At 45.9% G+C, this 23654-nt stretch overlaps 1 protein-coding gene across 12 annotated transcripts in view; it reads left to right on the top strand.

The window, feature by feature from the left end:
* Positions 1 to 23654, top strand: part of PUM1 (pumilio RNA binding family member 1) — a 993892-nt gene that overhangs the window by 910361 nt on the left and 59877 nt on the right. For all 12 annotated transcript variants that reach the window (XM_078681891.1, XM_078681883.1, XM_078681895.1 and 9 more), the window contains one exon: positions 9702 to 9894. In XM_078681891.1, the coding sequence (XP_078538017.1) occupies positions 9702 to 9894 (193 nt within the window). The remainder of the gene's footprint in view (positions 1 to 9701; positions 9895 to 23654) is intronic.

Raw genomic sequence — 23654 nt, 5'->3', positions numbered from 1 at the left:
AAAGGACATAGTCCCTGGGAACCTGATTTGCAGGGACCCAGGGCACATGAAGTCAAAGTGCATCAGTAGTCTGGCAAAAGGGGGGGGGTTACTGCAACAGAAACCCCGCTCCCTACAGGCTCTACTCTACTTTCTTGTTTCCAGCCTTTTCAGCGTACTCTATGTAGATATGGTCAACAGTTCTGAGAATGGCCGGTGAGGTCCAACTGTGTGTGACCGCAATGTGTTATTTAGAGAACCCATATCCCAATCACCTCACATAGTCCCAGAAGAAAAAGGTTGAGTGCTAGTTTGCAGAGACTACTATTGTCTCATTTGCTCTGCCTTGGTGTAGGGCTGTCGGTGTCCGTAGTTATTGAGAAGATGACAGAACATCTTTTCTTTACCAGAAGGCACTTTCTTTTGTTGGTGGTCTGATAGGTGTAGCCATTAGTGGGACAGATTCAGGCAGCTTCCTACCCGGATGATTGCCATTTCTTTAAGCTGCATTGTTACTTGCAGGCCTCAGCTGGACCCAAATGCTTGTCTGGTGAACACCGTGTAACCCAGAGTATGAAATGGAATGCTTAATTGTAAGTGTTTACTTGGGTGATGCAGAAGAAGGTGTCACTTTTTCCACTAAAAATAATGGCAAACACCTCAAAATACAAAGTTGCATACGTAATTGATTTATTGATGCATTTTATTTTTAAATCACCTATTTTTTTATCTATCTGCTTAAAGTAGTGTGTGGATGTTGTCTGCACAAGCTGCTCAGATGAAGTTGACATTATCTTCTTAGTGGCTGCCTTGTTGATTCTCAGTCCTAGAAAGGTGGTTATGCATTGTCTCAATATTGCAAAGCACTTTTTCTATGCCCTGTTAAAATAGTTATATTGTCTGCAGTTCTTAAATGTTGCCATCCTGTTGCCAGGCTCTCTCTCTACCCCTTCATTAACTTTCCATCCCTGTTATGCTCGGCACTTAGTCAAGCGGGGCTTTCTTCATGCCCATACTTTGATCCTGCCTTTTGTTCTACCCAGGCATCACTAAAATTGAGATACAAGTGAAGCACAGTTTATTCCTGCTCCCTGAAAAGTATCTGTATTCCTGCTCTGAAAGGTTTCTGTCCCACAACTTGTGATCGTTTCGCTGCTGCACATGCATTTAGTATGAGCTTCTGTGTATATTAATCATTGTTCTCTTCCAGGGGATCCTCATCAATAGTCATAAGCATTAGAATATTCCCGCCCATGTGCGGGACCCCGGAAACACTATATTATATGTGCCCCACATATATATATATACACTCATATATAATATATATACATATATATATATATATATATATATATATATATATATATATATATATATATATATATATATATATAAACACATGCAATAGCAGCCAAATAAAGAACAGAGCTGAAATATGCTGCAAAGAATTTCCACCATACATGAGTAATAAGCATTATAAACATGAGAAAACAACACAAGGTTTGTTTCAGAAACTGTTTTAATGCTCAGAAAGCAGTAGAAATTCTCATAACTCACTGGAAGCATAGAAAGCTCCCAGGCTGCATTGCAAACACAGTCTAAAAAGACTGAAAAGCTAACCTGTAGCTGCATAGCAATAAACTGACACCGTGCCTTTAAGGCACCCATGACCCCCAGTATCCCATCATGCCTCAGGGGTGACAGTTAGGTCAGTTGTTCTTTCCGGCTCCTTCTGAGAAGGACCCTGGTTACACAGCTCCACTATTTTTTCTGTTTTTTGACAGAAAAACCCTTCATTTTTAACAATTTTTTGTTCTTACTTGACATTTAACATCTAGTCAAGTAAGATACTGTCTTTTTCAGTCAGTTTGGGGAACATTTTCTCCTGAGAATGCCTTCACTCTTTGACAAATGTCCTTCTTGTGGCAACAAGAAGGCTAAATCAGACAACCACGACGTCTGTATCCTGTGTCTGCCTGAAGATCATGATCCAGGCACCTGTCCTCATTGTGAACACCTGTCAGGAAGAACTCTAAAGGACAGGGAGAGGATTCGCATTTATGGCCTAGCTCATAGGTCATCAAGAGGAAGATCTCCGGTGAAGAAGGGCTCCAAGAAGACTCGTACATCTTCCAGAAAGAAGTCTTCACACCCTTCACCTTCAGCGTCGGGCTCGGCGCTGAGAAAAGAACCACCGGTGGATCATTCATCGTCTAAACTACCGTCGACGGCGGGCTCGCCGTCGAAGAGAAGACCAGGTACGTCGACGTCGAAGGATCCAGTTCCGTCGTCAAAATCCCCTCCGCCGGCGTCAACCAGGCAACGTCCGACGTCGAGGATGGGAACTCCGCCGCCGTCAACCGGGCGACGGTCGGCGTCGAGATCCAAGACCCCTCCGCCGTCGTCAACCAGGCGGCGACCGGCGTCGAGGGAGGTCACCGCTCCGCCGACGTCATCCAGACGACGACCGGTGTCGAGAAGTGTGACTCCTCCGCCGTCGTCAAAGAAACGGCATTCGGCATCGAGGACCAAGACCCCTCCGCCGTCGACAGGGAAAAGTCGATCGGCGTCGAGGAGGCAGTCTCCGTCGGTGTCTCGTCAGCTCTTGGCGTCGAGGGTGCCCAATACCCCTCCGCCGTCGTCGCACAGACATTCGACGTCGAGGCAGAAAACTCCGTCGACGTCGAGAGAAAGACCTCCGTCGACGACTGGACATCGTCACTCGACGTCGAGGCAGAGAACTCCGTCGACGACAGGACATCGTTCGACGTCGAGAGAGAGAGCTCCGTCGACGGCCGGTACTCGCCGTTCGACGTTGAGACAGGGAACTCCGTCGGCAGCTGATCATCGCCGCTCGACGTCGAGAGACCATACATCCTCGCATAGACAATCAAAGACCAGATTGTTTGATCCGCCGACTCCCCGAAAGCACTCGACGACGAGGGAAGATCGCTCGACGTCGAGGTGTTCAGATGTGGTGATGGTAACGGAGTCAGCTTCCCATCATTCCACTTCAAGGTCCTCTGGCTCCTCAACTGCGTCTTCGAAGTCCAGAAGTCCTGTGCGCAAATCTCCTGAGCGTCGGACAGATCCTTGGGCGGATAAAGTAAGACTGTCACCTAGATGGTACAGATCTTTGGACCATTGGAGAGATTCTGGGGCTGCAAAACGTATGCAGGACTATGCCAGCTCACAGCACAGGTCTCCTCTTCAGGATCTGGTAGAGGAGATGGACAAGCATAGCCCTCCCAGGCGCAAATCTCCTGTGAGAACACCAACCAGATCTCCCAGAAGGCCCCGGTCTCCCAGAAAAGAACCGGAGGATCGAGTCAGGTCTCGCTCTCCTAGACGGGAAGAGCGTTCGAAGAGATCAAAAGAGAGGAGGCACAGTGTTCACCATAGACGTCGACGAACTCCGTCTACTTCATCTACCTCTTCTACCAAGTCCTCCAAGAGGGACTACTCCCCTACGTTGACGGACAGTCCTACGTCCAGATCCTCCCCAGTGGATGACATTGGCACGTATCTGTATGTCTTGCAAAGAGGAGCTCAGAAGCTGAACATTGAAATGTCTGTCCCTCAGGTTACAACGACAGTCATTTTTGAGACTTTACACAAAAAAGCGATCTCCCGTCTTCTACTGCCAATAGTCCCGGGGATTATGGATCCTGTCAAGGAGGTATTCCTAACTCCGGCGGCTATCAGAGCGGTGCCAGCCCTGCATTCAGAAGAAATACAAACCGGCCTCTTCTGACCCGGTTTTTGTAAGATCTGACCCTCCAGCAGACTCTGTAATGTGGCAGCAGCGAGGAAGACACACGCAGTTGCTGGTTCTTCTTCAGTCCCACCGGACAAGGACAGCAAGACTCAAGACTCCTGGGGTCGCAAAGTTTGCAACTCAGCTGCTTCGACTCTTAAGGTTTCTAGTGCGGCTGCGCTTCTGGGTCGATACGACAGAGCCTTATGGGACTCTATGGAAAGGTTCAAAGCCAAGCTGCCAAAAGAAGACCAGCAGGATTTTGAAGAGACCGTGACTGAAGGATGTCTGGTTGCGAATCAGATGATAAGCACGGCTGCGGATGGTGCTGTCCTTGCGGCGTATTCCTATTCACATGGGGTTTGTGCCAGGAGGTCGGCATGGTTGCGCCTTACAGGCCTGAAGCCGGATGCTCAGCATCGCATCCTTAATCTCCCCTTTTCGGGTTCCGCTCTCTTCGGGGAGCATGCTGACGAGGAAATGACCCGAATGAAGACGGAGCTGGACACAGTGAAAGCGGTGGGCTTGGAGAAGAAGAAAGAATTCAAGCGCCGCTTCAAGACCAACAGGGGGAGAGGGGCTCAACCGAGGGTTCAAACCCCTCAGTGGTCCCAAAATAAGAACCAAGGGAAACCCCAGTTTCGAGGTAAACCTGGCAGAGGTAGAGGAGGTCATCAACAATCCTCTAACACCACAAGAGGAGGGAAAGCCTGAGCAGTGGCTTCCTCTGGCGCCGTTACCCACTCCAGTGGGAGGAAGTGCTTCACAACACCTGGCAGAGTGGGTCAGCATCACAAAGGATCAGTGGGTGCTGAATATACTGCGCAATGGATACAAACTAAGTTTCCGTGCGCCTCCAAAGAACATCCCTCCAAAGAGCGCTTACCCTCACCAACTAAGCTTGCTCCGAAGAGAGGTAAAAGTCTTACTACAAAAAAGAGCGATAGAGGAGGTTCCTCTCGCTCAAAGAGGAAAGGGAGTTTACTCCAGGTACTTTATTGTCCCCAAAAAAGATCAGGAGGACAAGTTCAGACCAATACTCGATCTACGACTTCTAAACAAGGTCATCATCAGAGAAAAGTTCCGCATGTTGGCGCTTCACCAAATATGCCCACATCTTCAAGTCGGGGATTGGATGTGTTCGGTGGACCTGCAAGATGCGTACTTTCACATCCCTATTGCTTTACAACATCGCAAGTACTTGAGGTTTGTCGTAGGGAACAAACCCTATCAGTACACAGTGCTACCCTTCGGTCTCAAGTCCACACCACGAGTCTTCACCAAATGCATGGCAGTGGTGGCGGCTTTTCTTCACAAGAAGGGGCTCTTCATCTACCCATACCTGGATGACTGGCTCCTAAAAGGTCCATCTCCAGTGCAGGTAAAACACGATCTACATCTGTGTCTACTCCAGTTGCACAGGCTCGGCCTCCATGTGAATCTGGAGAAATCAGTCCAGCGGCCTACACAGTCAATTCACTACCTAGGCTCCGTTCTGGACACAAAAGTGGGAAAAGCGTTTCCTTTGGAGGAGAGACTTTTTTCCATGTACAGAAATGTGGAATCCTGCTAGAATCTCGGCTTCCAACAGCCCGACAAGTAGCATCCCTGCTGGGTTCCATGGCATCCTGCATCTTTCTCATCCCAAACGCCAGGCTGAGAATGCGTCCTCTACAGCAGGCTCTGGAGAATCAATGGGACCAGGCGACAGGTCTTTGGGAGGATCGCATCAAGCTCTCCCAAGCGACGGAAGATGCCATCAAATGGTGGACACGGAGAAAGAATTTGATGGTGGGGGTTCGGTTTCACCAGCCTCTTCCAACCCAGTCGATAGTGACGGATGCCTCTCTGCAAGGTTGGGGAGCGCACATGGGTCCGCTTCAAATTCAAGGCCAGTGGTCTGCGCAGGAGCAGACATACCACATCAATATGCTGGAACTCAGAGCGGTATTCCTGGCTCTCAAAGCTTTTTTCCCAGCGATAGAGTCCAACTCAGTCCTAGTTCAGGCGGACAATACGACCACCATGTTCTATCTGAACAAACAAGGAGGCACAAGGTCTCGCCCTCTGTCTCGAGAGGCTCAGGCAATCTGGTTTTGGCTCCTCTCTCGAGGCCTTACGGTAGTGGCAGTACACCTTCCAGGCGAGTTGAACGTAAAAGCAGACTCACTCAGCAGGCACTTCGAAGATCAGCCAGACTGGGTGCTAAACGACAAAGTAGTAGAAGAGCTTTTTCGTTGCTGGGGTCGTCCAACCATAGATTTGTTTGCAGACGACGAAAACTCCAAATGCCACGCCTTCGCGTCCAGGTTCCACCGGCCAGGGACTCAGGGGAATGCTCTACTGATGGATTGGTCAGGGACATTCGCTTACGCGTTTCCTCCCCTGGCTCTGATTCCGAGAGTAGTTTCCAAGCTCTGCAGGTCGAACATGGAAATGATCCTGATAGCTCCGGATTGGCCGCGGCAGTGGTGGTACCCGGATCTTCTACATCTGTCTGTGTGTCCACACAGACGACTCCCTTGCAGGCCGGACCTGTTGAGCAAGATGAACGGGAGGATAATGCACCTCAACCTCCCTTCACTGAACCTAACAGCATGGCTCCTGAGGTCCTGCAATACGGACATTTGAACTTGCCTCCTGAGTGCATGAACATTTTAAAAGAGGCTAAGAGACCTTCCACGAGAGCGTCCTATGCGTTCAAGTGGAAGAGGTTTTTCTTATGGTGTAGGGATCATCACCTTGATCCCACTAAAGGACAGGAGGACGTCATCTTGCCATACCTCCTTTCCCTAGCGACTGCTGGTTTAAAATACGCTTCTATTAGGGTGCATTTGTCAGCCATAGTAGCATACAGAAAATCACCTGATCGGGTTTCTTTCTTTCAGGTTCCAGTGGTTAAGGACTTCCTCCAGGGGTTGAAAAAAGTGTATCCCCCTGTGCGAAGTCCTTCTCCTCCATGGGAATTGAACCTGGTTCTATCCAGGTTAATGTCACCGCCTTTTGAGCCCATCCACAAGGCCTCTTTGCAACATCTCTCTTGGAAGGCGGCCTTTTTGGTGGCTATTACCTCTGCTCGCAGAGTCAGCGAGATTCAAGCTCTCTGTGCGAAAGAACCTTATACTGTCTTTCATCACAATAGGGTAGTCCTAAGGGCTCATCCAGCTTTCTTGCCTAAAGTCATTTCTGATTTTCATATAAATCAGTCCATTTCCCTCCCTTCGTTTTTTCCAAATCCTACGACCCCAGCCGAGCGGTCACTTCACTCCTTAGATCTTAAGAGAGTGCTCAAGTTCTATTTGGAAATCACCAAAGGGATTAGGAAAACGGATCAACTGTTTGTGAACTATGGTTCAATGCGAACAGGTTTTCCAGCGGCCAAGAGGTCCATCGCGAGATGGATTGTCTCTTGCATTAAATTGGCTTATCAGCTTACAGGCAAGCCTTTGTTGCAGTCACCCAAAGCGCATTCCACTAGAGGGAAGGCCGCTACAGTAGCCTTCTTGCACGACATTCCAATGTCGGAGATTTGCAAGGCTGCGACTTGGAAATCAGTTCATACCTTTACGAGACATTACTGTCTCGAGTCTGATTCCAGGGCCGATACTCAAGTAGGACAAGCCTCTTTGAGGAATCTATTTGGGTAGCCTACGGCCTGTACAAGCTTAGTAGTTACTAGGCTTCATATGGTTATTACTGTATTGTTACTCCTTTGCCCGCAGGGAGATGAGGTGAGGCTCGCTATTCTATTCTAATGCCTATGACTATTGATGAGGATCCCCTGGAAGAGAAGGATTAGTTACTTACCTGTAATCCTAGTTCTCTTCCAGGGGTATCCTCATCAAAGTCATAAGCAACCCTCCCGCCTCCCCGGGCAAACGACATTCTTTAATAAGGAGATATTGTTAACCTATTTGTTACTGGGTTTATTTTCAGTCTCCGAAAAGAACAACTGACCTAACTGTCACCCCTGAGGCATGATGGGATACTGGGGGTCATGGGTGCCTTAAAGGCACGGTGTCAGTTTATTGCTATGCAGCTACAGGTTAGCTTTTCAGTCTTTTTAGACTGTGTGTTTGCAATGCAGCCTGGGAGCTTTCTATGCTTCCAGTGAGTTATGAGAATTTCTACTGCTTTCTGAGCATTAAAACAGTTTCTGAAACAAACCTTGTGTTGTTTTCTCATGTTTATAATGCTTATTACTCATGTATGGTGGAAATTCTTTGCAGCATATTTCAGCTCTGTTCTTTATTTGGCTGCTATTGCATGTTTTTATATATATATAAATATATATATATATATATATAACGCTCCAAATCCTTTCAAACTTCCCAGAAAGAACAAAACAGCACTCGAAGATGGAGGTTCCAACACGCTCAGATTTTATTCAGCGAGGGGTGCACAGACGCGTTTCGGCGGTCTGCCTTCGTCAGTGTGTGATGCACTGTGTTTACTCCCGACATTGTTTTAAACATTTTTTGTTGTTCACTCCCACATTCAATAAGGCATAGACATCAACAAGGGGACTCGCACCATGCATTGAATAACGGCGGCCATCTTGCAATGTTTGTTTTTTGTACCGCTGATTAACAACAAACAAAATAACGTAATCACATAAATGTTCAAGCCCACAGATGGGCAGCCACCTTATTCTGCGCATGGTATATCATTTATAATGGTCTAAAAATAGACAAAAACATATAGCCGTGGATCGGCTAATGTCCCCTAGTAAGGTAGATAGTCAAAATGTTTATAACCAAAATAGAAGACTTCCAATTCAACAACATTGTGATAGGAAAGACTTGTGGGTTGAATGCGGGATTTCTATAGTGGGATGCATCGCATATATATATTATATATGAGTGTATATATATATGTGGGGCACATATAATATAGTGTTTCCGGGGTCCCGCACATGGGCGGGAATATTCTAATGCTTATGACTTTGATGAGGATACCCCTGGTAGAGAACTAGGATTACAGGTAAGTAACTAATCCATCTGCACATCGCTGGCCTTCGATTCAACTTTGGCGGGGGGTGAAAGTAGTGTTATGTTTGTACATGCATTTGTCACCAATTAACTGCTCTGAAGTAAGAGCAGTGATGAAAGGAATTTGGGTTTTAAATGGCCTCCTGCCAGAGCATTTAGGTAGGTTAGCCTGTGCAGATACTTATTTGCCACCTAGATGAAGTCTCCGTAGATGGCACACTATTCCTTTGTCTCCCTAACATATCTGCGGAAAAGAAAAAGTACTTTCCAGGAAAAGCTTTCAACTTATGGTTCTGACATCAAGATATGCTCTTTTTGTTTGCAGTTAAGACTTTTTTGTTCTTTTCTTCTAAGTTGGTATGTATAAGGACAGGTGAAAAATATTTGTTTAAATTATGAAAAATACAAGAAGTAGACCTTTTTGGTGTGATTTACCTTGCTATTTGTAAATGCCATACCTATATAGACGCAGATTGACAACATGAATTTTCTTGAACAGTTGCTGATGTGCGTGTGTGTGTTCTACAATTTTAATTTTATTCATGAACGTATTGTACTAAAATTTGTTGTTTGTATTGTAAAAAATTAGCTGTGTACTGAAACTGTACACTTGTCAGTTAAATTAAGGTGAAGCTATACTAGCTTGTTTTATCATAAAACAAAGAAAAAAGGGAGAAATACAAAATGTTTAAAACATGCCATGAAATCTTGAGGCCCATCTGTTTCACATGGAATCCTTAGGTGGAATCCAACTAAGTTATTGACTATTATCCATCCCTAATTATTTATGTTCACAGTTGGGCCACTTGCACTTCTATGTAGCCTATGTGTGTTGAAAGCTCCTGTGACATTCCACAGGAACTGTAACAGTGGCCATTGATCCATTCCGGGTGCAGTAATTAGTGTAACTGTGATTGCTTTGCCAGAGACTGTGCTCCATTGTGATTTTTTTTGCCCTTGTTTCCCTGCTGCAGCAACGTTGTGGAGAAATGTGTGACACACGCTTCTCGCACAGAACGTGCCATGTTGATTGATGAGGTTTGCACTATGAATGACGGTCCACACAGTGCACTGTACACGATGATGAAAGACCAGTATGCCAACTATGTGGTACAGAAAATGATAGATGTTGCCGAGCCCGCACAACGTAAGATTGTGATGCACAAGGTAAGTTGCCATTTTACGCAGTGGAGGCATGTCTTCAGGAACTTTAATTTGGACATTTCATGTTTGACTGCATAGATTCGTATTCTTCCAGGGCCCACATCAAAGAATCTTCTCTGTTTTTCCTGGTCTGTGTGTCCATTAGAAAGAGGCCACTATGGTTGTTATGATAAATATATTAAATATTGCCCCTGATTTATGATGCATCAAAGTGTAAGCATCAGTCATGATGTATGGCTAGTGTGAAAAAATGCCCTCTTTCTGTGTGGGTGCCCCACTTTTTGCTGAGTTGCTGATGTACTTTGACTGAGTGTGCCCTGGGCTCCTGTTAATCAGGTAACTAGGGCCTATGTTCTTTCCCTAAAACTGCATTGAAGCCTAAACCTAATTGGCATCTCTGGCCACAGGTCAGCCCCTGGTAAATGGTACCCAGGGCACTGTGACCAGAGAAGGCCTCTAAGGGCTGCAACACTTATTGTGCCACCCTTAGAGGTCCTTTATCCTGACACACTCACACCTTTGCAGGTTGCGTGTCTTGGTGCAGAAAAAAGTGGAGTCGACATGGCACTCATCCCTGTGTGCCATGCCTACAACCCACTGCCTTGGCATAGATCAGTCACCCCTCTAGCTGGGTACACTATACTAGTGGTGAGGGTACAGGTGCATGAGCCCTGTACCCCTACAGTGTCTACTCCATTTATTTATTTTATTTATTTATTCAAAGTTTTATATAGCGCGAACAAGATCTTTACAGATATCAGAGCGCTTCACAGGGGGCAACAGGAGTGGGCAACAGGAGGGTGAATAAACATAATAATTGGGTACAGTATAGTAAACGCTAGCATGCTAGAATAGCAGTCATGTGCTGTTATAAATATAACAATATAAGGCGGTGCAGAGTCTTTGATCCAGCTACAATGTAGATCAGCAGGTACCAATAAACACTTAAAATAGACAATAATATAAAATGGTGCAGAGTCTTTGATCCAGCTGCAGAAGGAATCAGGAGGGCTCAGGCTAAAAGGATATCTATATCACTTACTTAGAGATCCAGAGAACAAGGGGTAGGGGGATCAGGGGGAGATGTGCACCGTATAGTAATGGGTAGTAGGTGAGTAGCATAATAAGATCACAGTCATGCATGAGTATAAAGTTATTGGACCATCAAATAATCAATGTTACAAAGACGATGCAAAGTCTCTGAACTACAACAGTAAGGTTCAGGTGAACTTGGCCATAAGGATGGCTTTCATTTCTTTCTTGAAGAGTGCAGTGGAGGAGATAAGCCTCGTTTCCGGAGGGAGTGCATTCCAGATCCTGGGTGCCATTCTTAGACATTGTAAGTACAGTGCTGCCATTAAGAGTATATGGTGCTGGGAGTTTGTCATTACGAACTCTACAGCACCATAATGGCTACACCGAAAACTGAGAAGTTTGGTATCAAACTTCTCAGCACATCAAACCCACACTGATGCCAGTGCACACAGGACATTGTAAAGATGTCCCCTGAAAACTAACCTACTACTAGTGTCCAGGCTGAGGGGCTGCTTTCAGCTGCCACCACCAGACATGTTTCTGGACCCCTGGGTCGAGAGCCTGCTGCTCTCTGGGCCCTGAAACAATGCACTTCTTGGGACGAGGTGTAAAGCCTCCTTCCCCATGATGGGCAGGGTACACGAAGGGGAAGCTTCAAAGGCTTGCCGCATTTGTAAGCTTCCCCAGGCCAATTTCTGCTTTCAGCAACTGGTCCCCACTGGTCTGACCCCCACTTTGGGCGATAGAACCAGTGGGAAAAAGTGAGGAAGAGAGTTGTGCCCACCTCTGCCAACTCCACCCCTCAGGTGGGGGAGGCGAGGTGAAGCACAACTCAGTCCATGCCATCTTGAAGATGGGGGGATTAAGCCAACCAGGGACAAGCACATGCCCCTCCCACTGAAGGGTGGCATAATAGGTGGTGTAACCACCCCAGTGAAGGGAGCCATTGGTCCCTGCATTTTACCTACCTGTAACACCCCTAAATTTAGTATTTAGAGGCACCCCTGAACCTTGCTTCCTCCGATCCAGCCAAGAAACAAGAAGAAAAGGACCGAACATCTGTGCAGCAGCTAACAAGAGGAAGACACCCACTGACTTGGCCCCATCCCTACCGGCCTGTCTTCCCCCCTCGAACCTGCTCCTGCGAAATCCCGGTGTGTCCTGCAGCCAGCAACCTCAAAAACCCTGGAGGACCTGTCTGCCTTCACTTTCAAAGACTGCTTCTCCCGTGAACACTAGATTTGTTCAACTGCAACCTCTATCACAGCTGGAAACTGCAAATCTGCCCCACTCTGCACCCGCCGTCCATGGCCCAAGCGGGCAAATACCACAAGGGGGTCACTCCGGCGATCCTGACCCAAGATCTGGCGACTCCTGACCTGCCTCCAGCTGACGCCTGCAGCCTGAATCCAGAAGGCCTCCCTAACCGCGACCAGGAGCTGGTAAGAAGAGCCGACCCCAAAAGGCACCCCTGCACCAGACAACCCACGGCCTTGTGTGCCCAAACAAACGGTGCCTAACCAACCCCTAACTTCCCAACTTACTTCTCGAAGTGGGGGTCGCACCCAGAAGTCCTTCATCTCCCTGCCTGCCTGCAGTGCTTTTGCAAACCGGAGGTTCTCCATTGGAAACAGGGCATCCGTCGTGAAAACCGCACCCTGCATGTGGCCGCCCTAGTGCCGCTGAGGGTGCACCTTTAGTACTAATTTGTTTCCCCATTTGCCCTGGGCTAAAGTCCAGGAGCTTTGCTCCCACAACCCAGTAGCCTGCTTGCCAGGAGCCACCAACCGGAGGCCCCCATCCCCCATTGGATAACATTGGGCGTCAACACTGTGCACCCAGCCGCCTTAGTGCCGCTGAGGGTGTAACAAGAGTGCATTACTGACCCTGGGGGACCACTGAGTCTAACCCCAGAACCTTAACTCCCACTACTGAATACTTGCCTAAAAACCGATAACCATATGTTCGAGGCATATGGGCTGCAGATGGTACATTTATGAATAGATCGCCATCTGGTGTTGGGCTCGGATGATTGCACTTGTTTTTCTTCTGGAGAAGTCTTTGTCGTCATAGATGACTCCTCCTCTTGGTGTTAGTGCGCATGGGCATCGGCTCCATCCTTAGATTGTTTTTTTCCGCCATCGGGTTAGGATGAGGATCGAAGCGCTCCGGACCGACTTCGATAAAGAAGGTTATATTCGGCGCGTAACCCTTTCCAATTCGACGGTATTGTTATCGAACGCGACTTCACTTCCATACCGACGCGTTTCGAAGGACGACGACTACGAGAAACTCGAAGTAGTCCAGCCCGGGGTCCATGGAAAGGACTCCATTCAAAAAATGTCCAACGTGTGGTGCTAAGTTCCCACACAAGGACCTACACGAGGTGTGCAACCTCTGCTTGTCCCCTGAACACGAATCCAGGGACTGTGAGGCCTGTGCAGCGTTCTCTTCAAAATCGACGATTAGAAACCGTCGAGCCCGAAGACACGAGGTATCGAGAATGCAGTCACAAGCAATCCCGGAGCTGTTCGAGGACCAGCACCCAGAAGAGGAGGAAGAAGAGGCAGACGAGGCGGGGTCTGAAGTGGACAAGTCCGACGTCGAGGAAATCGACGTCCAACAAACCGTGAGTGACGACGTCCCTTTACCAAAGAACAGACCCCGCACGGTGTCGACCCCGCCCTCGAGCCCGGTCAGACAACCGAAAAAAGTTTCCGACGCCCCGCCTTCGAGCCCGGCAACGAAACCGAAACACTCGGTCTCCCATCATGGTGGTTCCGATAAACGGACCACATCGACACCGAAGCTCCAAGTCAAGGAAAGCTCGAAGTCGAAGCAGTCCATGTCGACACCGAAACACGTTTCGACGTCGAAAACACCCTCGACACCGGGGACATCTTCGATACCGAAGACATCGGATCCGAATAAAATCTCGGTGCCGAAAATACAAATGGACAGTCAGAAGAAAAAACACCTTTCGGAACCAAAAACTGCGGTACCGACACAGGAATACAAGACCGATCCTAAACAAAAGACTCTGTTTATTGATCCAAAAACTGGCAAGGTAGTCACAGAACTACCTAAAAAGAGGAAGAATGAACATTCGGACGACAAAACTCATCCGAAGAAGAGAACAATGGGGACAAATACAACTCCTCCCCCTTCTCCAAAACCTAAACACACACCATCTTCTCCTCTTCCTCACAATAGACCAAATATTCCTCCCACACGACCATCTACACCTACAACAGATGTAGAGAGTGACACAGGGGAGGGGGAACATCCTGGGGATGATGAAGACACAATCCCAGAGGAGGCAGACCCATGGGAAGAGTACAATGTAGGGTCAGATAACGATAACGACCCTGAAATGTATCCTTCAAAACCTTCACCTCCTGATGATAATACTGGTTTTGCGCAACTCATTAATAGAGCAGCAACATATCACAAGGTAGAACTACATGCAGAACCTCAAATAGAGGATTTCTTATTAGAAACACTACCTACTGCACAAAGAACATCAGGAACACTACCAATGCTTAAGGGCCTTCTCAGTCATACATCAGAGATATTCAGAGACCCAGTGAGGGCTAGGGTACTGAACCCAAGAATCGATAAGAAATATAGGGCAGCTTCAAAAGACCCAATATACATTAAAGGGCAAATTCCTCTAGACTCACTAGTGGTCACAAACGCGCGTAAGAGAGCAAACTCTTTATCTACAGGAGAAGCTCCACCTCCTGACAAAGAGTCTAAGCTAATAGATGCCTCTGGCAAGAGAGTAGCATCTCAAGCGGCAAACAGCTGGCGCATAGCTAATACGCAAGCACTACTTGCAAGGTATGACAGAGCGCATTATGATGAATTAGAAAAACTCATCACACATCTCCCTAAAGAACATCAAAAGAGGGCAGATCAACTCATACAAGAAGGGAAGTTAATTACTAACACTTCCATAAAGTGCGCCCTAGACGCGGCAGACACTGCAGCAAGAGCTACAAACACAAGCATCATGTTAAGGAGACATGCATGGCTTAGGGTATCAGGGTTCAAACAAGAGGTACAAACATCGTTACTGAACCAACCTTTTGATGGGAAAACACTTTTCGGCACAGGGACAGATGAGGCCTTAGAAAAGATGAAAAAGGATACGGAAACGGCTAAATCAATGGGAGCATTGCAACAGCCGACACAAAGAGGTTCCTTTCGTAGGTCCACCTATAGAGGAGGATCCAAAAATACAGGTACAAGCCAGCAACAAACCTCTTTTACACCTACATCACCCAGAGGTAATTCTAGAGGTAGTTACAGAGGTAACAACAACAAGGGTAGAGGCCGCGGAAACAACAACAACCGCAACTCTCCAACCCCAAAGCAGTGACTTCATACAGCTCCCCCCAGACCATATAACACCGGTCGGGGGACGCCTATCACAGTTCCTACCTGTCTGGGAAAACATCACATCAGACAGGTGGGTGAGACAAATTATCCAACATGGTTATTGCCTGGAACTCACATCTACCCCACCAAACATCCCCCCCAAACAGCGTCCAATGAAACAAGATCACCTGACACTGTTAAAGCAGGAAGTACTATCCCTGCTAGGAAAGCATGCCATAGAGAAGGTTCCACAGCACCAACAAGGAACAGGAGTATACTCCCTATACTTCCTAATTCCCAAAAAGGATGGGTCTCTAAGACCGATACTGGACCTAAGACCTCTCAACGCATACATAAATTCGGAACATTTCCACATGGTCACGCTCCAACAGGTACTTCCTTTACTGAAGAAAGGGGACTTTCTTTCTACACTGGATCTAAAAGACGCTTACTTTCATATCCCGATTCACAAAGCCCACAGGAAATACCTCAGGTTTGTGGTAGAAGGACAACATTATCAGTTCAAAGTCCTTCCGTTTGGTGTCACAACGGCACCAAGGGTGTTCACAAAATGCCTGGCAGTGGTGGCAGCTCACCTAAGAAGACAACAAATACATGTCTTCCCATACTTGGACGACTGGCTAATATAATAAAGGCCAAGTCACAAGAGGAATGTCTTCAAAACACACAAAAGACAATTCAGCTACTACACCAGCTAGGGTTCACGGTGAACTACACAAAGTCACACCTACAACCAAGCAAGGTTCAACAATATCTGGGGGCTACTATAGACACAGAAAAAGCCAAAGTATACCCCAATCCAGTCAGGATCCAAACAATGCTTACAATCATTCAAAGATTCCAGCCACAACACTCACTACCAGCAAGAGTGTTCATGCAGCTATTAGGGATGATGTCATCCTGCATACTGCTAATACCATATGCCAAACTACAAATGCGTCCGCTACAAGAATGCTTAGGGACACAGTGGAATCAGGCTCAAGGACAGATTACAGATCTGGTGTTGGTAGACGACCGCACACACCGCTCTCTGAAGTGGTGGAACACAACAAACATTGCCAAGGGGCGGTCGTTCCTAGAACCAATTCCACAGGTGACAATAACAGCGGACGCATCGCTCACAGGATGGGGAGCACATATGGAGAAATACACAGTACAAGGAAGGTGGAGTGTGCAGGAAAAAAGACTGCACATCAATTACCTAGAACTACTAGCGGTGTTTCTAGCATTGAAAGCCTTCCAAATACATGTTACCAACAAAGCAGTCCTGATCAGAACAGACAACATGACAGCAATGTATTATATTCAAAAACAGGGGGGGACTCACTCTCTCCAACTATCCAGACTAGCACAGGAAATCTGGAGATGGGCCATTCCTCAAAACATCTATCTGTTAGCCGAACACCTACCAGGAGTCCAAAACCAGATAGCAGACATCTTAAGCAGACAGTCGGAACAAATACACGAATGGGAACTGCACCAACAAATACTGCAGCCATTCTTCCAAAGATGGGGACAGCCAGAGATAGACCTCTTTGCCACTCATCAGAACGCAAAATGCCAAAGCTTCGTGTCCAGGTACCCGCACCACCTGTCGCAGGGCAATGCGTTATGGATAAATTGGTCCAACAAATTTGCATACGCTTTTCCCCCTCTCCCACTAATCCCATTAGTGGTCAGAAAACTACAACAACACTCAATGACCATGATACTAGTAGCACCCACGTGGGCAAGACAACCGTGGTTCACCACGCTCCTGCAACTCTCACAAGTGCCACATCAAAAGCTACGAATTCTACCCATGCACCTTACACAGAACCATGGAGAAATAATGCACCCAGATCCCACACAATTGAACCTAGCGATCTGGCTCCTGAAATCCTAGAATTTGGATACTTAGATCTACCCCCAAATTGCATGGAGATAATTAAACAAGCGAGACGTCCCACCACCAGAGCATGCTATGCAGCTAAGTGGAAGAGGTTTGCTATACACTGTACTAATAACAATATCAACCCTCTGGACGTATCAACAAAGGAGATTATCTGCTACTTATTACACTTACAGCAATGTAATCTAGCGTACACATCTATCAGGGTACACCTAGCAGCTATAGCAGCGTACCTACAAAACAGGCAGCACATATCACTGTTCAGAGTACCAGCGATAAAAGCCTTCATGGAAGGCCTTAAAAGAGTGATTCCACCAAGATTACCACCTTCCCCAGTCTGGAACCTCAACGTAGTACTCACCAGACTAATGGGGCCACCTTTCGAACCTATGCATAGGTGCGAAATACAATTCCTTACATGGAAGGTGGCTTTCCTTATGGCCATTACCTCACTCAGGAGAGTAAGTGAATTACAGGCATTGACAATACAAGAACCATTCCTACAGTTACACCAGAATAAAGTGGTTCTTAGAACAAACCCAAAGTTCTTGCCTAAAGTAATTTCAGCATTTCACATCAACCAGCCAGTGGAACTACCAGTCTTCTTTCCAAAGCCACAGACGGTAGCAGAAAGGGCTCTACATACACTAGATGTCAAAAGAGCCATTTTGTACTACATAGAAAGAACACAAAACTTCAGGAAAACTAAACAACTATTTGTAGCATTTTCCCCAACACATAAGGGCAATCCTATCTCTAAAGCAGGCATCGCTAGATGGATTGTAAGATGTATACAAATATGTTACATTAAAGCAAAGAGAACATTAACTGTTCCTCCTAGAGCTCATTCTACACGAAAACTAGGAGCATCTATGGCATTCTTAGGGAACATTCCCCTAGATGACATATGTAGAGCAGCAACTTGGTCTACACCACATACATTCACAAAGCACTGCTGTGTTGATGTACAGGCTGCACAACAAGCCAGAGTGGGCCAAGCTGTATTAAAAACTCTATTTCAAACAGTTGCGACAGACACTGGTGACCACCGCTAGGGAGGTAACTGCTGTACAATCTATTCATAAATGTACCATCTGCAGCCCATATGCCTCGAACGGAATATGCTACTTACCAGTATGCATCTGTTCTTGGCATAGAGGGCTGCAGAGTGGTACATGCCCTCCCTGCCTCCCCGGAAACCTGTGTCTGTCCCAACATTATCTTATTTAGATACACTTACATGGGCATATCTTTATGTATTATACTACACTACTCCATCTAACCCTACTATGGCAAAACAATCTAAGGATGGAGCCGATGCCCATGCGCACTAACACCAAGAGGAGGAGTCATCTATGACGACAAAGACTTCTCCAGAAGAAAAACAAGTGCAATCATCCGAGCCCAACACCAGATGGCGATCTATTCATAAATGTACCACTCTGCAGCCCTCTATGCCAAGAACAGATGCATACTGGTAAGTAGCATATTCCTTTCCTCCATAGGATAACATTGACACTTTTTCCTGAAAAAGTTTGGAAATGTGGAGTTTTGAAACATAAAGAAATTCTTCAAAATTGTACAATTTAACAAAAACGATTTTACTCACCTGTCTACAGGAAATGTCCCAAAGCTGCATCCAGGCATGCAGCACTGAGTAGGAAAAGTAATCCAAAAGTAACTTACCTGCTATTTTACTGAAAATCTCATTCAAGTCTATGTACTGTATTTACAAGTGATTGCATTTCTCTGAAACAATACTGTAAGTCAAACCATAGTACATTTACAATTGCAATTGAACTGTATTACAATCAGCATTTACTACTATAAAGTATTTATTGCTTACCTGTGCCAGGCTTGCTTGGTTGTAGAAAATAGATTAACTAAAAGAATATGTTCGAGGCATATGGGATGCAGACCACACACTATTGCATTAGATCACCATCTGGTGGTGGGCCCGGATGATTACACTTTGTTGTTGTCTTGGAAGAGTTTTTGTCTGTTGGATGACTCCTCCCTTAGATCGTAGTGCGCATGGGCATCGACTCTATCTTCAGATTGTTTTTTTCCGCCATCGGGCTCGGATGTGTTCATCGTTCGGTCCCGGTACCGATCTCTTTTCAAAATCATAAATCAATCATAATACCATCAGCATCGTCTTCGACAGTGATTCCGGTTACCAGCGTCGAAGAAAGGCTTCACTTCTCGATTCCAGCGTTCATCGGGCCCAACTGCGCCATTGGGCCTTTGGCTCATGGAAAGAACACCCTTCAAGAAGTGCCCTCGGTGTGGACACAAATTCCCTCACACAGATCTTCATGAGGTTTGCAATTTGTGCTTATCTCCAGAGCACGAGATTCGAGACTGTAAGGCCTGTACTTCGTTCCGGTCCAAGAAAACCATCAGGGACCGTCGCGCTCGAAGAGTAATGGCGCAGTCATAGTCATCGACACCAGACCTCATCATAGACGAGGCTCCGATTGAAGTAGACGCCGAAGAACAGCAGACATCGTTTCCGAAGCAGAGGATTCAGCTTCTGGAGCCGAGGATCAATCCGAAGATGATGATCTTCCAGCTGGTCAACAGCTTGTGAGGTTATCAATAAAACCAATGCTGTTCCGATTCAACTTAAATGCTAAATTTATGGACAAATGGTATAGCATTCTGAACAAGTGTTCCCTGGATCTGATATTATTGATAGTAGAACAATTATCTAAGACCATACGAGAACTAGAGGAAGAAATCTTTAATTTGAAAACAGAATTGGAAACTAGGATGGAAGTAGACACGTGGAAAATGAATTACAGTAAAGAGTTACAAGAGGGCAAATTGAATGGAAGAGAAAAAAACAAAGGTACGAACACGTTACATTGACAATATCGAGCAAATAAGATTTTGGCTCACATTCTGCTATAACAACTGGCATATATATATATATATATATCTTTTCAGGGTGGAGTAACAAATTGACCACACAACAGGTATGTCTGGTTTATTTAAAAGACGTAATCTGTTTGTGAAAATTCGGTATATCCTGTTTCATCATAACGATGAATGCGCTTATTGTTTTTTATTCAGACGGTTTGCCGATATAATACACGGAACGCGGTAAGCATTTAACTTTATTGAGACCATAATTTTTGCTGAGCCACAGTGAGTCAATATTTGACAGACACGTGACATACATATATTATTATCATTTTCAGCTTTATCAACGAACTGTGATTTCTTTACACTGGTATGATTTTGTATTGTCATCAAAATCACATACATGGGCGTCCACAAATCACACATGACATTCATACATGTTTGTTTTTTTCGTTTTATTTCAGATGGCCCCTGATGAAGGTACTCTCAGTACCGAAATGCATTGGGCATGAATAAGAAACTGTGTTGTGAAATGACAAAGTAAAGCATATTGAATATGTAAAGTTAGATAAAGAAATGTATTAGGAGAATCATATGCTGTAAATATGAAATCATTTGCATTGAAATAAGAGTTTATGATCAATCATACAAATGAGAATTAAGTGTTAAAATAAAGTAATGTTTTCTGGAACAAAGATTAGTACAGCAATTGTTTAAGATATATACGGTGTAATACACCGTGTGAACAGTGCATGGCTAGATGGGTTCATAGCCCGTCATAACGCACAACAGCTTGTGAGTACAGACGTCGACCCTGTTCACCCCACCATACTGGGACAGGCTTCGGTTCCACCTCCACCTTCGAGTCCAGGTGCACACCGACCAAAACCTTCCAATGCCCGCCTTCTGGCTCGGCAGCGAAGAATATAAAAAAGCCTCCAGTCGACGCGGGCTCGAGTCAGCCTGTCGGTCCCTAAAAGCAGAAGGTCCTTAAGCCAAAATTAACACAGGCACCAAAGCATCCTTCGGTACCGAAAGCGGTCGAACCGAAAAAGTAGGCACCGAAACAGGTTCCCAAAGCTACCGAACCAAAAACCACCCCGGTTCCGAAAAAAGTGGACCCGAAGATGGTTCCGGTACCGAAACATACTTCCGCTCCGAAGGTAGATGAGTCTAAACGTACTCCGGGAACAAAAACTTCGGATCCAAAGAGCACGGATCCTAAGAAAAAGTCTTCAGAACTGAAACCAAAACCTGCTCCAAAGACAATAGACCCTGTTAAAGCTAAGCATTTCGGCCCCAAACCAGAAAAACGGGCACCGAAAAAGGATTTTCCAGTAGAAGAGCGTTTCAAACCTGACCCAAAGCAAAAGACTCTTCATATTAATCCAAAGACTGGACATATCACTTCAGTGCCTGAGAAGAGGAAAATGGACTATCCTAAACCACCGCCAGTTCCTCTAAAAAAGCATGCTCAAACTTCCCCCATAAGGATTCCTTCACCAGAAGTAGAAATACCAATAGATATTTCTCCTGTACATTCACCATCTATTACACACAGTCTTATACCACAAGATGAGGATGATGAGGATAGTTACTCACAAGAGGTAGAGAGTGAACATCACATAGACTACATTAATGACCCAGATGATATTCCTGGACCATCAGGTGACCCATGGGAAGATTATAATGCACCAGATCTGCCACAAGACGATGTATACCCATCTAGACAATCTCCCCCAGATGATACTATTGGGTTTACGCAGCTCATTCATAGAGCAGCCACTTTCCATGGAGTAGACTTACACACAGATACAGTGGAAGAAGACTTCCTAATGGACACACTAATGTAGTCACATAAGACCACAACCACACTTACAATTCTTAGTGGAGTGGTAAGACATGCACCCGAAATATTTAAAGACCCAGTTTGAGCCAGGGTAATTAACCCCAGACTAGAAAAAAAGTACAAAGCGGCTCCAACTATCCAGCATACATTAAAGGACAGTTGCCATTGAACACACGAGTAGTGTCAAATGCGAGAAAAAGAGCTAACTCGCAGACAACCGGGGATGCTCCACCCCCTGGCAAAGAGTCTAAGCTTTTAGATGCTTAGACTCTTTGTCTACGCATCTCTAAGCAGATTCTGGAAAACGCACCATTTCACAAGCAGCCATTGTCTGGAGGATTGCTAACACTCAAGCTTTGTTAGAAAGATACGATAGAGCTCATTATGATGAGCTAGAGTCACTCATGCAACACTTGCCAGAACAATATAAAACCAGGGCTTCTGACCTAATACAGGAATGCATACTGGTAAGTAGCATTTTCCTTCCCCATTCTTTCATATTTTTATTCCTACTGCAGGGCGAGTCATAAAACGTTTGTTTTATTCTCTCGTATTTATTTTGTTGCTCAACAGCTGAATAACCAAGAGCTCTTGAAATTCCTAGACAGGCTAATATGTTTTCTTAACATGCCGCTTGCATTTGCAAGCAGGAGCCTTGTTCAATAAGTGTGGGCCATGAATTCGAAGGAGATTGCAAATCAGTATTGGGTTTTGTAGGTGGGTGGGCTTTGAGGGGTTTGTCCTGCAAATTCTGCATTTGGGTGTGTGGGTGTATTGTACATGTGGAGTTGGCCTAACTGCTAGGGCGGTCGACCTCGAATCTGGGGAACTGGGTTCGAGTCTCGGCAAGGAAGCTGATTATCGTGTTATTCTGGGCAAATCACTTAATCTCCCCGTGCCTAACAAAACAATGAATGTGTCCTCGTGTAATGCAAATAGTGCTATGTAAGGCGCCCTGATACCAGATTCGGGTCTAGTTTGCGCTATATAAAACTCTGTTTAAAAAAAAAACTCCATACGATGTGCACTAGGCACGGCAGAGACAGCCTCTAGAGCAATAAATACAGGGTTATTGTTGCGTAGACATGAATGGCTATGCATCTCTGGGTTCAAACCAGAAGTACAAGCCAGTATCTTAAACCAGCCATTTGACCAACAATATCTTTTCGGTACATCAGTCGATAGTGCGCTAGAAAAGATGAAGAAGGATACAGACACGGCAAAATCCATGGGAGCTTTACAAACGCAAACCCATAGACCTTCCTTTCGTCGCTCCTCCTCTTCTTATAAAGCGCCAAACCTCGCCCAGTAAAGGATATTATAGAGGAGGATATAGAGGAAACCACAATAAGGGCAGAGGTAGAGGAAACAACAATCGCAACGCCTCTACTCCCAAACAGTGACTTCCCTTCCATCCCCCGAGACCATTCCACTCCCGTCGGGGGGGGGGGGGGGTTGCAACAGTTCCTTCCTGTCTGGAACTCCACCACCACAGACAGGTGGGTAAGACAAATAATTCAGTGATGTTATTACCTGGAGCTCACTTCCACTCCTCCAACAATACCACCCAGGCAGCGTCCCACGTCACAAGAACACCTCATACTGCTAAGACAAGAGGTGGCATCTCTACTGCAAAAGAATGCAATAGAACCAGTCCCAAGACAACATCAAAACACAGGAGTTTATTCTCTATACTTTCTCATACCCAAAAAGGAA

Source organism: Lissotriton helveticus, chromosome 3_1 (assembly GCF_964261635.1).
Source record: "Lissotriton helveticus chromosome 3_1, aLisHel1.1, whole genome shotgun sequence".
In the NCBI taxonomy this organism is placed as follows: domain Eukaryota; kingdom Metazoa; phylum Chordata; class Amphibia; order Caudata; family Salamandridae; genus Lissotriton; species Lissotriton helveticus.
This window is presented reverse-complemented; position numbering and strand designations above follow the sequence as displayed.